Source organism: Mustela erminea, chromosome 6 (genome assembly GCF_009829155.1).
Source record: "Mustela erminea isolate mMusErm1 chromosome 6, mMusErm1.Pri, whole genome shotgun sequence".
Lineage (NCBI taxonomy): Eukaryota > Metazoa > Chordata > Mammalia > Carnivora > Mustelidae > Mustela > Mustela erminea.
Window position 1 is genome coordinate 112,476,578 of NC_045619.1, and position 18,145 is coordinate 112,494,722.

General features: G+C 40.4%; 1 protein-coding gene across 17 annotated transcripts in view; it reads left to right on the plus strand.

Moving 5' to 3' along the window:
* Positions 1–18,145, plus strand: part of PARD3 (par-3 family cell polarity regulator) — a 645,516-nt gene that overhangs the window by 490,263 nt on the left and 137,108 nt on the right. For 15 of the 17 annotated variants that reach the window (XM_032350010.1, XM_032350021.1, XM_032350015.1 and 12 more), the window contains one exon: positions 795–1,037. In XM_032350010.1, the coding sequence (XP_032205901.1) occupies positions 795–1,037 (243 nt within the window). The other 2 variants (XM_032350026.1, XM_032350025.1) reach the window with 2 other exon arrangements.

The following is an 18,145-nucleotide window of genomic DNA, read 5'->3' on the forward strand; positions in this document are numbered from 1 at the left end:
ATATGAAGTATACCAGTATAAGGTTGAAAAGTCCTTTCTACCAAGTAGCTCAATAAAATCTTAGGAAATATTTAAATGATCTTCAGTAAAAGTGGTTATTTAAGCTGTGTTTCTTAGTTATAACACAGATAAGTTTTATTTCAGAATTTGATTGGATACATGCCTTCTTGTCCTTAGTCTCAGGATTTGCTGGTTCTGTATACACATAAAATCAAAGCTGGTATCATTAAACTGAGATCTTCTTTTGCTGTTAATAGAGAATTATGGTGTGGATTCATGTTTAGGTTTCATAATGTATTGTAAGGGTAACATATTATATGTATATGATAGGTTTATAGTGAGTAAGATGTATACATTATTTATAAATTTATACACATAAATTTATACATATATAGTCTCTGTGTGTGTATGTGTATGTGTGTGTGTGTGTGTGTGTAACTTTAAAAAATAAATCACTTCTTGCCTTAAAAAAAAAAATTCATGAGTAAGACTCAGGTGGATGCCTAAAACTGTCCCTGGTGAATTTCTAAAACTAATTAATAAGTGGCAATTTAAGTTAAGATGTAAATCATGACTGTGTCTTATGGACATGAACATAACTTTTCTAAAGTTATCATTTTGGAGAGTACCTATTACCTTGACAATCTAAAATGACTATAACATCATTTATGCCATCAGTCTTATAACTGCATGAAATAAAGTGTATTTTACAACATATTTTGATGAATGTTTCTGTATGCAGTTCTTAGAAAAGGCATCATTTCTGTTTTTTCAATTTTGTTCTAATTTTATAGGATTCAAGCCAAAACTCGTGAATTTAGAGAGCGACAAGCTCGAGAGCGTGACTATGCTGAAATCCAAGATTTTCATCGGACATTGGGTTGTAACGATGAGTTGATGTATGGGGGCATGTCTTCCTACGAAGCTTCTATGGCTCTCAACGCCAGACCCCAGAGCCCAAGAGAAGGAGATATGATGGATGCTTTATATGCCCAAGTGAAGAAGCCACGGCATTCCAAACCTTCATCTGTAGACAGGTAGGCTCCGGGAGCAATCAAGGTATTGCTTCCAAATCAACTTTTATACAGTTTTTGACAAGGGAGTAGATTGTTCATCAGTCCTCGTACCTGGACTGTCTTTTATTAATGGTCTTTAGAAAGCTGTTGTGTCTAAAAGTATTGAGTTTATACAAATTGAAGCTTAATGGAAAGAGGAGCAGAGGTTTTGATAGCTTTTCTAATGATTCCAACGTATTTCATCTTGTCCTTAAATTGGTTTTAGACTGGAAAACTAACCTTTGAGTTTGTAACTCAAATAAAAAACAAACTTGAAATTTTGGCTCTTCTACTTAAGCTGTATTTCCTTTTGCTGCTAACAGAGCCTCTAGTTACAGTAATTAAACAGGTGGAGGTGGCCTGATTTGTTTGAATTATGAGTTACTTAAAGGGTCTCATTTTTGGGTGACATGATTTCCTATTACGGAAGAATTAGTGAATGAGATGTATAATATAGCCAGTCTCCAAATTGCTTGTTAATAGCCAGAGACCAAGGTCTGATTATGAATAACAATATAGCACAAAGGACGGAAAGGTTGATTTTATATATTAGTGACTACATATTTATTTCAAAATTTGACTGACTCTATGGTTATATATTTATTAGTGGCTCCATATTAATTTTAAATTCTGAACTATTTTAAAAACACATTTTTCTACCTATCCATTTATCAAACACCTTTAAAGTTTAGTTCATGAGGAAAATAATTCTCATTTATTTTTATCTGTACTATATATGTATGTTATTTTCATAAAAAATATACTAATCTCATCATATATTGTAATGCTTTCTTATAATCATTGCTCTCTAGGGGAGCTGGCTTTGAACATTCAAAGTAGGTTTCACTTAAAAGGTGTGGTTCTCAAGCTTTGACTTGTATCAGAATCACCTGGAGGGTTTCTTCAAACACAGATTGCTTAACCCTTCCCCGACTTTTGATTCAGCAGGCATGAAGGGAGTGGAGCCTGTCATTTGCATTTCTAACAAGTTGTTGAGTCTGAGGTTGCTCTCCCCTGCTGCACTTTACCAACCCTTGCAAGTCTAGGGATGAGATGAAATTAGTTCGTCTCTAGCACCCACCTGTGATTTGGCTGCTACATTTTGCAGGCGTTCTGTGTTTTAGTTATTTACTTCCAGCTTTGATAGAGGTTTGCAAATGTAACAGGCAACCTTCAGGCAAACCCAGAAGGAAGCATTTTATAAAGAGTAGCAAAAGGAGAAGCAGGCCTTAAGGTAAAACTGTAGTCAGGTTGTTTTTCTGTTTCCTTTCTTTCTTCTCTCTTTCCTTCTTTCTTGGCTTTAGGTTTTCTTTATTATTTTATGAAAACCTATTTGATGTTGACTGTAATGAATAAGTAATGTAAGTTAACATAGAAGGGTTATGCTTTATTTAAACCCCTTTGGTGTGGTCATCTAGAAAGTTCAAAGTGCTTGTTAACCAATATCGATGTGTCAGGACTCAAAGAATAAGGTCATTACCAGTAACAGTGACATTTTTATACTGAACTTCTTACTTGGTTTTTGCTCTACTTGTGAAAGCTGCTTGTAGAAGGTCAAATAGCACTTGAAGACCATGACTGTCCCATCAAAAGTGGTTTTCTGGGTGGAGAAAGGACAACAGAAACGTTGGCATGGCCTTTTAGTAACTTTGGGAAGAACTGAAAGAGAATTAATGTTGTATTGATCAATAATAAAAATATTAATCATTCCCAGCACCTCCCACATGAAGTTTGGAAATCTCGTAGGTGGTACATGTGCTTATAGGGGCTACCAAGTCCCAGCTGACAGGGGAGAGGGGAACCCCGGGGTGGGGGTGGGGGTTGGTGTGCGGCGATCTCTCCAGTCCCTGAAGGCCGGAAGCAGTTGTTTCAACCCCAGTTGAAAAACCCGTGCCCCGCAGCAGGAGTCTCTGTCTCCCCTGACAATTTCTGCACATTTTCAAAAGGACTAAGTGCTCAGAGCACCATCTGCTACTGGGCTCCAGCATCCCTGGCTGCCGTCTCAGCTCTGGAACAGGCTGACGCCCTACTGCAACTCAGCCCCCTCAACTCATTTCTGTCAAAAACCCACTTGGTGAGACGTTTCAGGAGAGACTTTTGTTTTGGGGACGAGTCATACCAGGCAGAGAACAGCTCAAAAATCACATCATGGATAGTGTTGTATCCAGAAGTCCCCCTCAGCCTCACTCAAGCATAGCCTAGGCAGCTGGGTACCACTGGGGACCTCAGACTCTACCCATTTGTGCCCCCAAAGGGTGATTGGACTAGAGGATTTCTAAGGCACTGCCAACTCAAGAGAGAGAGACTTTATTTTTTCTTTGAAAAGGATCACAGGAACTTCTTAGTGTTCTGTAATTCTTGTTTTTACGGAGAATAACATGTCTACCAAACAATACATTAGTAATAGGAAAAGTTGGGCGTCATCTCATCTGTAGAGTACTTCTTTTCCAACCTGTCATCGAATATGAATGTGGCTTGGAAATAACAGCATCCCCTCCGTTGTCTATTCCCGTCAGAGAGAAAGTGGTGGAAAAGTGGTTCTCAGACTTGAGTGGTAATAGAGACTCTTTTTTAAAGGACAATCTCTTGATACTGCAGTATGGAATTAAATAGTTTTGATTATAATGTTACTTAAATATGTATAAAAATAAAATAGGGCTAAACTCCTTCTGTTTACAGCCATTATACAACTATAAAACCAAACGTCTTTACAAATTAAATACAAACAAAACAGCAAAACCATTACATTCAAATGAGCAACATTAATTTAATGTGGCCAGTAATGTGTTTTAAAATCTAAACTCTTGCACAAATCATTAATATGGTGGTGGCTGCGCCATGGAAGGTTCATTTGAGATTGTGTGCCTACCCTCACACGCCCAGGGCCGACTCCTTTCCCCACCCATTTTCTCTGCAAGACTTCTGCAGTTCTGCGAGCTCCCTCCTGTCTGCCGTCTTCCGTCTTCCGGCGTCTTTACCTGTGAAGTCCAACTTGCTTCGGGTATCAGTAACTTGAGGCAGTGAAAATGCCATTTCTGGGTGCCTTCATGTTTGGAAACTTAAATTCAGACAGAGATGCCTTATACTGAGATATAATCATTCAGATGAAAACAGAAAAAGCTTGCCACTCCTCAGAATATGTCACCTGAGGCACCTGGGTGAGTCAGTGGATTAAAGCCTCTGCCTTCAGCTCAGGTCATGATCCCAGGGTCCTGGGATCAAGCCCCTCTTTGCTCGGCGGAGAGCCTGCTTCCCCCTCTCCCTCTCTGCCTGCCTCTCTGCCTACTTATGATCTCTATCAAATAAATAAATAAACTCTTAAAAAAATGTGTTTCCTGTACAAAGAATATACCCAATAAAGAAACTCCCATCAGTTAATTAAATTTCACCAAGATTTGTAATTGGTGAACTGGTACAACTTTACGATGCAGATTTCTGGACTTCACGGGAGTGTAGGTACTCAGTGGACAATCTGAAGTATAGCCCGCATCTGTTTCTAGGGTTTTTCACTGTTCGCTGAGAAAGCGGCATTCAGAATTTCATCGCTTAATCATTTTGATTGATCATATAGTCGGAAATGTGCATCTGTTAGCCCCACATGGAAATACCCAGGGTTAATTTGTTAACTGCTGTGAATTTGATGTCAAAATAGGATACTTTTTCCGTTTGCACAGATTATTTGTAAAATGCTTTTTTTTTTTTAAACAGGTACCTTCCTACTATATTTTCATCCCAATTTAGTTTGATTGACAAATGAACTCTTATCTGACTGTCTGTGTTGGTCACAGTGTTGTTACTATTCTCCATTAATGCCCTTGGTAACATTTTGACTTCTCATTTTGGGTTGATGCTAACAAGAAGCCAACCCTACCCTTCTGTTTTATGTGAATAACAAGGCTTAAGCTCACAAAAATACGGGCGTACGTACATTTTATCCTGATTAGAACCAGAGACCTCAAAGATTTAGCTATGTAAATGATTCATAATCCTATACTTCTTTGGCAAGATTGTATTTCCTGCTTGATAATTATATCTTCGGCTGGCTAGATACGTGAGAGGCGGATACGGTGCTCTCTGATGTATTTCTTCCTACTGTGGAAGACATCCCAGCTGCCTACCCAATACCTATTCTCTCCTTCCTCCTCACTTAATAGTATCCCAGTTTTGTTCAGGCTGGCAAGGTGCCCAGATAAAAATTCAATTTCCCATGCTCCTTTGCAGTGAAAGGTGCTTATGTGACATCATTCTGACTAATGAGTCAGAAGCGGATCTGGATAGAACTTTTTCTGTAAAGCTAGTTTTTTTCTGATGGGAAAAAATGGAGCCAACTCAGCTTTTTCCCTTTGCCATTTCCCCTCCTTCCTGTCTAGAACTTAGGTAGGTACTCCAAGGTGGGGTTTTGTCTGACACTCTTGAAGATGAAGGCTACATGGAGGAAGAGGGAAGCGGCCCATTCCCTTGGACAGCGAATGGCTCTAACTCCGGTATGCCCACCCTCTTTGCGACCTGTGCAACTGAGCCTCTTACTTGTTTAGGTTACTCTCCATCATTTCTGTTCCATGGAGCCAAATAGCGTTTGGAGCCCAAAGGGAATAATCATCCTTTGATCAGGACTGTCTGAAGAACTATCCCCTGGTCAAATCATGTCTACAGTATTTTGTATTAAGTAGTGGGCAAATTTACTTTCTAGTTTTGCTCACTTAGCTCTTCTACTTTTCACTTTATTTAGCCTGTACTTAAATGAATATTATCAGTCAGATGTCTGCTAGCATAACATCCTTCCTGACTCTGATACAGCACCATCTCCTGGCAACTCCTGCGTCTCTCAACAGTCCGGCTACAAAGTGTAGCATACAAGAGCCCGAGCTATGGGGGATACTGCCCGAGTTTGGTTCTGGGTTCTTACACCATCAGCTGTGTAAATTCTCTGCTTCATTTTCCCCATCTGTATAATAGGGATAACAATACACTTTATCAGGCTTGGGGGAGACTAAGTCTGTTAATACATATAAAGCTCTGGAGCACCTGGGTGACTCAGTCAGTTCGGCATCTGACTCTTGATTTCTGCTCAGGTCATGATCTCAGGGTCCTGGGATCAAGTACCGCATGGGGGTAGCAATGGGACGGGGGCAGGTTCATGCTCAGCAGAGAGTCTGTTCCTCTCCCTCTCCCTATTCCCCCCACTCCCACATGTGTGCTCTCTCCTTCTCGCTATATATAAAATACGTAATAAAAAAAAATACGTAAAAAGGACCAGCAATGTCTCTGGTCCACAGTAAACCCTGTTTAAGTGTTTGATGTTGCTGTAGTTTGTTAGGAAATGGGTATTTTTCCCTCAGGAAAGTGCAGCAGCCCCACCTGGGTGCAGAGACAAGCAAAGAACAGAACTGAAATGAATTAAGATAACGTTTATTCCTTACACGTAAACATACTTGTAAAGGTGTGGGCATGCAGCTCTGCTGATACCACTTTAGTCACTAAATAGCTTGGTCTCTAGGTATTCTTCATAAACCACATCATTTGCTATTCACATTTCTCTTTAAATTAGGACATACTGGATTCGGTAGGAGGCCTTGTGGAGGGCTTCCTCTGTGTAAATATTTGTAAGTGCTGGGTACTGTAAAATGGCTTACTTGAGAATAAGTAGGGGGATAGTTGTGTAAGAATGTGATCTCTCAATTGATTTCAGTCCTTTGACAATTTGAAGGTCTTCGTTTTGTACTATCATGGAACTCTTTGAAGTTCTTCGTGTTCTACTTTCATGAAGTTCTGGTGGATTCCAAGCTAGCCAAATTCCTTGTAGGTATGGAGACTTGAACTTCTGCAACCTTGTCTAAAATTTTGACATTTCTGTTTACATCAGGTTATCTCCAGGCAGGGTGGATGGGCAGGAATCACAATCTTGACTGTCCCAGACCACATTCTAGAATAGTGATTTTTCAAATTTTAGCATGTATACAAGGAACCTGGAATGCTTCTCACAAATGCAGGTTTGTTGACCTCCCCTCATATTCTGATACAGTAGGTCAGGTAGGGGACTCAGCCCACATTTTCAGAAAGCATCTCAGTTGACTATAATGCAACGGGCCCATTCGCCCTTTGGGAAGCACTACCTTTGGACTAATGAAAACAAATAAACAAACAAACAAGATGAAATGGAACTTGGATGTAAGTTCGTTTATTAAGATCTAACAGTGAAGCTATAAAGTAATTTATACTTTGTGTTTTGGGCACTGCTTTACTGTTCATCTATGGCTAGATAATCATTTTGTTTAAGAGGTCTGTACCGGTGTGGTATTCATAAGCTTTATTCAGTATTTCTTGACACTTAACTAAAAGTTTCTTTTCATGTAAGTTATACAGCTGCAATTTTAAAAGCTTCATATGCTTTGAATTCTAACAAAGAAATGATGAAATGTTGGTCGATCGTATTTTTATTTACTTGAGGATACCAAGCAATTCATATTTTTATATCCAGATACCAGAATCTGTAGTTAAAAACTCTACAGAAAAACAGCTCTAATGGACATTTGCGGACTGTCACCATGCGATCATTTGCCACCAAGAGTGCATTGTCCTCAAATATAATTGAAATAAAATGGGTACTGTGCTGTTATAAATCTAAATAGCAGGAAAATAGTAGGCTAGACTCCCCCAGCTTGTTCAGGACACCTTAATGGAAACATAAATACCATAATCATAACGCTTTTTGCATGCGTTTTACCACTAAAAAGAAAATGTGGATTTTAAAAGAAAAGACCTTTGTGAACTTGTTTTTTTCCCCCCATTAAAACTGAAATCCAGTTGTGTCAAAAGGAAGTGTGACAAAGAACAAAACTAATTTTCTTAGATACAGGTAGTTATTAAACAAGTGCTCTTCTTAAAATGTTGGGTCACATAACAAAGTTGCATTTGCTATTCAAAAAGTCAAATGCCGTTTTATTTAGTTACAGTTACTCGGTATTAGTCATCCCTGCTTTTCTTGAAATGTGAGAAAGTCATTCTCGAAGGTAGTGAATCTCGTTGTCATGAAGAGTTTTGCAAGTTGGTGCCATTGCTAATTCATGTGCTCCACTCGGCCCTTCTCAGTGCCTTTAGCGATCCTTTCCTGACCCTGTCTGGCTCCATCCACCTCAGCAAATGTCCAAACTGGGTTGTTCCTTCAACATGCCTCTCTTGTCCAAACCGACCACCCACCTCCGTCTTTCCCGGTTCCTTCCCTCTCCCTACGTGCCGCGGGTCAACTCTCCTTCTTCTAGGCCAGTTCTGTGTGCACTCTGCCAGCCCCGTTCTGCAAGGAGCTGGCTCGCTCCATGAGTCCTTCTCAGCCCCTCCTTTAGCCTGTGTCTCTCTGCTCACTCTTCCACAGAGGGGTAACTATGTAGATGTCTTTATCATGCTATTAAAAAAAATCCTTTTTTACCCTCTAGCTATTTTTACCCTCTAGCTATTTATGCCCTATTTTCTGTCTTCACTTCTAATCCAGACTTCTTGAAGGATTAATCTAGATTTGATGTAAACTAGGTCTGGGTCTTCTTTCCCACATCTCATTCCTTCCACATGGCAGGCCCAATAACGGCCTCCACCCCCACACCTCTACCTCATTCCCAAGCCTGGAAACCATTGAATATGTTGCTCTATCTATCCAGCAAAAAGGACACGGAAGATCTGATTGAGTTAATGATCTTAAAATGGGGAGATTTTCCTAGATTATCATCCCAGGGGGCTCAGGGGAATTACAAGAGTCATCATAAGTGAAGTAGGGGGACAGGAGAGTCAGTCAGAGAGAGATTTGAAGATGCTGGCCTGTTGACTTTGAAGACAAGAAGGGACCACAAGACAAGGAATGCAGGTAGATCCTAGGAGCTGGAAAAGGCAAGGAAATAGTCTCCCCTAGAGCCTCTAGAAGGGACATAACACTGCTGACAACCTGATTTTAGCCCAGTGAAAACCATTTTGGACTCTGACCTCCAAAACTACAATATAATTAAAGTTTCCCATTGGTCTCCTAGTTTCCTGATCCGGTAAACACTTCAGTACTTTGATTTTGGATCCCTCTGTGGCATTCCTGGAACTCTGTCCTCTGTGTTTCTGTGAATGGAACCTACTGCCTTTTGCTTCCTACTTCCTATGGAACTGTTTTTTAACTGTCGTTTTAAGGATTCTCTTCTTGCCTGCTAAGTTTGAATTCTTCAGGGAGATAGCTCTGGACTACTGCTATTCCCTAATGTGGTTTTTTTGGCTGAAGTTTTAACTACTGTGTGGCACTGGTGATGGATAACCCGTCCTAGCCCAGTCCTTTCTTTTAAGCTCCAGACCCTTGGAGCTAACTACCAGCTGGGGTGTCTGCTTCATGTGTCTGTCAGGAACTTAAACCCAACCTATCCAAAAGCCAAGGTCATCACTTTCATTCGCCAAGCCTCTTCTAGTTTCATGGGCCTAATCTCCAAGAATACTATCTCTAGATTTCCTCAAGACACAAACTTTTCTTAGGCAGCCAGCCTCCCTTCCTCTACCTCATTCAGTGACAGAGGCCTACCAGTTTTACATGCTAAACAATTCCAAATCCTTTCTGTCCTTCCGCACCATGACACATGGACTGGCAACACTGTGCTAACTCATCTCCTTGCTTAAGCTCCAGTCTTGTTTTCCCCACATTCCTACTTTTACCAGTACCTGGAGTCTTCTACACAAAATAAAGATCTGATAGCCCATTCCCTTGGTTAAAATTATTCTGTCGCTGTTCATTGTCTCCATGACGCAGTCTGAGCCCTCAGCATGGTGTCTGTGGGCCTCCGAGACCTTCCATTTCAGCCTCCTTCCTAATTATATCAGACTGTGTCATATTGGTTCACGTCCTACTTTCCTAACAGAGGATCTTCTAGAAGTATAAACCAACTTCATGAAATACGTGGGTGAATTAAGTGGTTCTTTGGTCATTATATGTTGTGTAAATGTTACATTTTGGTGGGTTAAAACAAGCAATCACTGTTCATTAAGCTATTCTAATATAGTTAGAGATGCAGCAATTAAATTAAAGGCTGAGGTGACATAAACAACCCAACAAATGAAATCTTGAAAGTAATGAAGCCATAAATAAGGTCATGGCTAATTTTAAAGACTTCTTGTTTAATTCTTTTTGTTGATTAACATTGCCTGCAACCACAATTTGTATGTAGAAGTAACATGTAATGGGGGTTGTTTATTTATATATTTATTTCAGCCTTGGAGGAGATTTAAATATTACACAGAAATATGAGGATAAGGGAAAACCATCTTAGACCTTGGTAGTCATCAGGCAAATAATTTTCCAGCACAGTGTGTTCGCTTTTGTTTTAATGTCTTTCCCTTTGCAGGGCACTGAACTTTTTGGCCTTTGATGGTGAGGTGGCCGCACTGCGGTCGAATCTGCTTGAGCTGTTTGAGATTTCATTTGGTTTTAGCTTTCTAACAGAAGCTCCAAGATTCTGCTTTAAATGCAACTCAGCATGATAACTCATCTTTGTATTCTGTCCCAACCTCCTGGCCCTCCTGTCCTGTAGACAACAGGTTTCCTGTTGAAACCCATGGACTCAAGTGCCAGTCTTGCTGGTATATAGTGGTCTTAGGTTGGCATTATTTTCTTTCTTGCTCCTGAACAAAGCTGGGATATCAGTCAACTATTAATATAAATTCATGAGGATTTACGTGGAGCCCTGTTGTGAGATGCATTTTCAACTTTGGGGGAGACTTTATCAAGACCTGAATCCAAATCCATTTTTAAATTAACTTCCCAGATGTTCTAGAGCTTTTCCTTGGGCACCCCAGCCCTCGGTGTGAATAACTGTCTGATTAGTCCTTATTGGCTGCTTCATTCCTTTTCTTTCCATCAGTTCCTTGTTGGTTGATTTTTGTAACTTAAGGAGAAGCAATAGTTGACTGAAAAATGTTTGTTGCATTTTCCAATCATGGAAGTGTTTGGAGAATCCTTAGTGTGTCTCCCACTAAAATAGATGAGTATATAGACATGTGGAAATTCTAAGCTTTCTGTATTGTTGCAGAATAGAAAATGACTAGATAATTCATATGTTCTATGAACATGTAGTAATTACATGTTATAGTTGAGATTGCATAAAGGGGACTCATGTTCATAGACTGAATGGATCAATGAATGAATGTTTATTGGTGTATATATACATTTCTTTAAAACTCACAAATATTTTTAAAAGTGAATTTTCTGTATCAGTTTTTGTCTTATATTATTAGTTCTACCTAATAGATTATAAAGGGGTTATAGGATCGAACCCCTAGGAATACAGAGTTTTAAAAATGTTTGTTCTCAAAAGAAAATATTTCGGGGCCAGGCAAGTATCTCGTAGGTGATTCTTTTTGGTGATGTGTCGGGATGGGTGGGGGGCTCTTTCAGTTTGGTTTTTTTTTTTTTTACAAATGTATTTTAGAAGTTGAACAGATATTATTGGGCAAAAAATGAATCTTAATCTGAATTTGGACTTTTTAGTACCCTGGTTTAACTGAAATTCTTGGTTACCTCCAAGAGAGGCCCACCTGGCCCAGCCCCATGTGCTGTTAACCTTCCGGTGGGGGGTGGGGGGTGGGGTGGGGAGAGTGGCAGGGGGTGTGGGCAGGTGCTGACTGCACCTGAAGCAAAGGGAAGACCAACAGGCCACTGAATGAACCCAGCTCACAGCGGAACTCAGATGATCTGAGCTGAAGTGAGCTGAAGAATACAGCGTTCAGGAATCTGGAGGATTTCCTGCGTGTACATGAATTCAGCCTAAAATCTTGTGACTTAGCATTGACTGGTAATGTCAATCTGAATTGAGGAAATAGTGTAACATCTGAATTAAAGTATATGTTCAAAGAGATCATGCTCAGAACTTTAAAGCATATCCAGCAGCTCAGATGAAGGGCTAGCAGTTTCAGTTAGAGAATCTTTATTTTGTAAACTTTACCATGGATTCTGGTTATTCTAATTTAGATATAAATCAAATTTGCCTAAATTTTATTTAGAGGAGACTTATTTGCTGATCTGAATGCAATCAGATTAGAAAATTATTCTTCTAAATTCCCTTCGGATAAGTCCCCCTAAAATTTCATTTCTGCTATAAATTTGTAAAGAAAAAAATTTGATAGTGAAAAGATAAATTCCTGTATAGATTTTCAAAGGTTATGAATAGTGGTATCTGAAATAATTATAAATCACCCCCCTACAAAAAATACTGCTATTGTTTCTTGTTGACCTCATATAATTCTGAATTGTGAAAATATATTTTAAAAAATAAAAAATTATTTTGTCTTTGTGAAGAAAAATGTGATTTAGAAGAAAAAGTTTGGCATATCAGAACTTACTCTTCACTATGACCGAAACACAATTCCCTCCAAATAAATCTGTTTAACAACCAAATAGCAGATATCTTTTGTCTCCCTTTTCTGGTCTCTGCTTTGCTACTTAATAAGGTCATTTAATGCCGGGTACAAAGCAGTAGTCTTTTGAAGGTTATGTAATAAATTGGACCTGCATCAGGCACTTAGGCAGAGACATAGTCAAGTAAAATTTTCACTCCAAATATATTTTAAATTCTAATGGTGCTCAGAATTCCCGGGGGCACCTGGATGTCTCAGTCAGTTAAGTGTCCGGCCCTGGATCTCAGCTCAGGTCTTGCTATCAGGGTTATGAGTTCAAGTGCCGCATTTTTTTTTTTTTTAAAGAATTCTTTAAAAAGATTGGGGGGGGATGGGAGGAATGCAAATGGAACTGGGGAGTTTTGTAGGACATAGGTGAGGGAATTAAGGGCTGTTTAATCCCTAGGAGTGCCATAAAACCAGTCATTGTGGTTGTGGACAGTTAATGGTGAATTTCTGGCAGTTGGTGGTCAGTGACATGAGGCATGAGAATTTTCTCTCAATTTCACAAAGTCACCATGTGGCCTGTAGGGGGGAGGTGGAGGACTTAGAAAAATGACTGAAATTCTGTATAATTAGAATTCTGATACAGAAGAGTTTTGGTTTTGGGTTTGCAAGCTGCACTAGCATAATTTAAAAAAAAACCACCCCTTTTGTAACAGAAACTAAAGCTGAGGATAAATACTTATTTCTAATTATTCTCTTTTTCTTCCATTTCCTTTTTCCCTTTAGTCTGAGTGTTTAAGCTTTGTGAAATAGTCAAGGGCTTACAGTTTTTGAATAAGCCCGAGGTTTTTGTACATTTCCATCTTACAACCAGCCCCTGGGGGTGGTCATCCCCCTCCCTAGCAGTTATCCCTGGGGCTACTGGGTCCTGAAAATTGTGGAAACATCTGGGATATGGAAATGAGAGAGACCTCATTTTCCTCCCAGGTTCCTCTTACTTGGTGTTACCTGAGAGACCATACACAATATATTGCACACAGACTGATAGGAATTAGGTAGGATGCTAAGGAGATTGACTCAGGTTGGGGAAGGGAGGCTTCAAAGACATGATGTGCTTGCATCCAAAGTGGGTCAGAGCTTTTATATCTATATATCTATAAATATCTATAATATGTAGTATCATATGCATATTATAGTATATAAATATATGTTTAGAATAATAAATATATATTATTTGTTATAATATGTAAATACTATTTAACAAAATATATAAATATATCACATATATACACAATCTATATAAATATAAAAAATAAAAATTTGTAAGATGTTGATAAATAAAAATCTTTACATATATATTTACCTAGTTTTGACTGACAATGCAGTCTAGTTAAGGCACTCAATTTATATATGTGCTCCTGGTAAATATGAAATGTGGTCAACATTTCACTATGTAGATTCTTTAATACCTCCTGTGCCTAAAAACCACTGGCAGTATTGCTGTGGCTTTTCTCTCCGAGCGGTCTGATGCTTTGGAAGGGTTTATGGATTTCAGCAAGTGAGGCTTACCTAGCCTTTAGGGCCCTTGGTGTCTCCAGCTCTCAGTTAGGTGGGGCCTTGAGGCCTGCAGGATAATGAAGTAGAGCCTGGACAGGCAGAGATGCTCTGCCCCACCAGGCAGGTGGCTTCTACGAGAGTAGATCCAGGATTCAGGGGCTGTGAGTGAGAGCTGTGGTTGGGGATACTGACCTTATGGATCCAAAATAGGTTTGTGAGAATATTTATGTATTTCATATAGTATGGCTCAAAACACCTGAAGAATCTCAAAGTCTTGTTTTGGCTCTTCTTGGCCGTGAATGGCCTGTGGTTTGCAGTATCCCCAGGCCTGTAGGCTTTGCTGGATCAACAAGAGACATGGGACTCCGTTAGTTAGTGGCAGTTATCTGTTGAACACCTGCTAGACGCAGACTACCTTGCCAGGCCAGTTCAGAAATGCTGGCAGATCTCGTTTTCCCTCTGATATTATGTTTAAGGAATTTTATTTGCATCTGGGAGAGCCCCAGTAGTCCGTCTTTGTGATAAATAAATCCAAAATGTGCTGCCCCAGTTTCTTTTAAAGTTTAGCACATCTTTTTCAAAAAATATTTAAAAAATTTTTTTAAATTAATTTATTTATTTGAGAGTGGGAGAAAGAGATTGCAGCGGGGAGGAGCTGAGGGAGAGGGTCAAGCAGATTCCACCGTGAGCATGGATCCTGATGCGGGGCTCGATCTCACAACCCTGAGATCATGACCTGAGTTGAAATCAAGAGTCAGACGCGTAATTGACTGAGCCACCCATGTGCCCCAGGATCAGCACATCGTTGAATTGTCTTGCTTTTTCTGTTTCTAGCTTTTACACACAATTAGGGCAAACTGGAGATAGGTGTCGTGTTATCCCCACTGACTGAGGGGTTTGTGATGATCACCGGTCCCATCGGACTTAAAACTGGCTGATTTTTTTTTTTTTAATTTTATTTATTTGTTTGACAGATTACAAGTAGGCAGAGAGGCAGGCAGATAGAGAGAGAGGAGGAAGCAGGCTCCCCGCTGAGCAGAGAGCCTGATTCGGGGCTCGATCCCAGGACCCAGGGACCATGACCTGAGCCGAAGGTAGCGGCTTTAACCCACTGATCCACCCAGGTGCCCCCTGGCTGATTTTTTGAAGGGCAGGTGCTCTGGGTCTTACTGGGACGTCCTTCGCAGCTATTGCACGAGACCGTGACTCTCCCACTTTTACTCTAGTACAGTCCTGAAAACATTTACAAGTCCAGTGACTATGCCAAGGCCACACATGTACATATATGCAGGGTTGGATACGATTGTGTTCTTAGAGAGCTGAAAATTCTGGTCATAAACTCCACTGTCTTGGGAGAACCCGGACCTGAGGCAAGTGCAAGCCAGGGCCTCTGCCATCACCCCATCGATGGAGAGCCAGGCGGCATCCCTACTCAGGCGCTGATGTCCTTCCTGAGGGCACTCTGGGCTCTCCCCAGGCTCGCACCGGCCACCAGGGCGAGTCTTCCCACCGGCCACCAGGGCGAGTCTTCCCACATGGCCTTTGGCTTGAACCTTCGCAGCCAACAGTGGGAAGGAGGGCGTCTGGGAAGATGGGAGTCAGGGCAAGGAAGACAGGCTGGTTGACCACGAGTTGGTGTATCGTTCCAGGCAAATTCTGGGACCTCACAGGCGCCACAGGCCTGCAGCCCTGAGGAAGGAGTGAGTCGCAGGTGCTTCTGTGGCAGAAGGCCACACCCGGGAGCACTCCCCTGTGAAGGCCTCAGCTGCCTCTGAGGGGTCCTGGCTCTGGCCCCAAAGCAGCTAGGGCTCGGGGCCAGGAGCAGGCAGAGCCACCAGCAGTAATTAAAGGTGCTTAATGTGAAGAAATGCAAATAATTTAAAATTGCAACGCTCCCGCATCCTTTCCTAAACTCCCTAATTACCTTCTCTGCTTTAGTTTTCTGACTAGTGCTTATGCTGTGATCATAGGGCCTAGTCAGACTTTCAAAACACAGTTTATCCTCCATCTCCTACAACTAGACTGAAGTTCCCTTTCAGGTAGGAGTCTTTGTCTGTTTTGTCTACGGCTGTATTCCAAGGCCTGGCATATGGTCATTCGAATATTTTAAATGAATGAATAAACCAAGCTCTTAGTCAGCACAGGAAAGGCAGTATGTGGGGCGTGGTGTCTGAAAAGGACAACTCTAAGCTGTACACAAGTAGAGGGGCCTGCTTTAGAAAAGAAGAGTGGGAGTTCTAGCCTCAAAAGGAAGTTAAACATTTTAATTGTTAAAAATCACTTTTGCTCATGCTAGATCCATTATCCTTCCGGGTTTCCTAAAGCATCTATAATTTTGAGGGAGAGATGTGATACAATATTATGCAATGTGATACATTAAGGTAGATATGATCTAGGTAGGGTAAAGGGCACAGTCTGAGTTCTCATGCCAGCTCTGCCATTTAACCTTCTGTGCCTCACTTTCTGTACCTGTAAAATGGGGATATTGACAATACTGACCTCATTGGGATTTTTGTGTATGCATGTGAGGATTGAATGAATGATTACAGATGAGGCCCTTTGAATACTACCTGACCCATAGAAGATTTCGGTAAGTGCCAGTTGCTGTCATCAACGTCATCCTTATTATTATGCTATCACCACCATCACCATCTGTACTCTTGAGTTCTTAAGAGTACTTACTGATTTTTTATTTGAGAGAAAGAGTGAGCAGAGTTGGGAGAAAGGCAGGGGGAGAGAGAGAATCCCAAGCAGACTCCACACTGAGCAGGGGAGCCCAACATGGGGCTCAATCTCGTGCTCTGAGACCATGACCTGAACTGAGATTAAGAGTCAGACGTTTGAGCCACCAAGGCGCCCCTGTATTCTTGCATTCTAAGGACTTTTAGAAGCTAAAAAGTTTGCCTCATAGATTGTTTCATCTGAACATGATCTATAATGATTCTGTATTTTTTTAGCATACTTGTGCATAAAAATTTATTGTATGTTTCTCAACTTCTTACTTTGATGCCACAGTTGGCATCTGCAGCTTTTTACAGTATATGCCGTGCTAAGATGTGCGTTGCCGTGGACATTTGACTGATTTCTGTCATTAAGAAGCAACTTAATCTGCAGTAAGTTGGTGTAGTATTGAACTTGAAAAGCCACAGATTCATTTTCAAAAGAGAACACTAAAGTAAATGAGGGTTATGATATTTGAGGACAGGAATGAAAACAGCACAGGCCTGGGACTGGGGTCAGATCCTCCCGCAGCTCGTGATGCATCCCATGGATGACTCCCTGCCTTCAGGAAGGCTGCTTACCTTACCATTTTCCTCCTGGAATGTGGGGTGGCATAATAGGGCCATTTTAAATAGCTCTGTGGTATATTTAAATAAAAACTACCGTGTAATTGCATAATATTAGTATTACAAATGCCTCGTATTCATTATATGATAATTAATTAAAATAAGGTTCAGTGTTAATAAATATGTAGTAGAGAATATTATTGATGTTTTATTTATGGTAAACAGGAAATGTCCCTTGTGATTTTTTTTTTTTTTATTCCCAGCCTGGAGACAATAAATCAGATATGAGAAGGGGCTAGATTGTTTTCTTTCATGATATGCCTTTTTCTGGCCCATTTTGTCCACTTACCTGGGATTAGCTACATACATACCTCACAAAATGAGGTCTCATTATACCCAAGGATAGCTAAATGCCCATCAAGGAATAAATGAATGCGTTTGAGTTGTTTTAATTAGCTAGGTGTGATTTAAAGGTTGCTGAAATCAAAAAGGCTTATTCATTTTTCATCAATAATCACTTACCTTAATATTTCATTAGAACCCGCTGATTTGCAGACCTCCTTCTGGGCTTTGATTCATTATGACTGCAGACATAATTTAACTTTCCCTCTTTTTCTCATTCTGTATTATACTCTTTCATCTCTGAGACACTGTTAAGATGTTTCCAACATTCTTCACAGGGCTGCTAATTGATCCAACTTTTTTTTTTTTAACTGTACTTAAAGCTAAGAGTTCTAGGCTGTGGAAAGCTATATGTGCGTGCGCATGCTTTTTTGCACCGGGTTCTTGCCTTCTCTGAATATTTGATAATAACGTGCAGATTTTCTATTTCATATGTTCCAAGACTAAGGACTGAATTATCATATGCAGAAGTCAGGAAGTAAGTAACTGGGACGC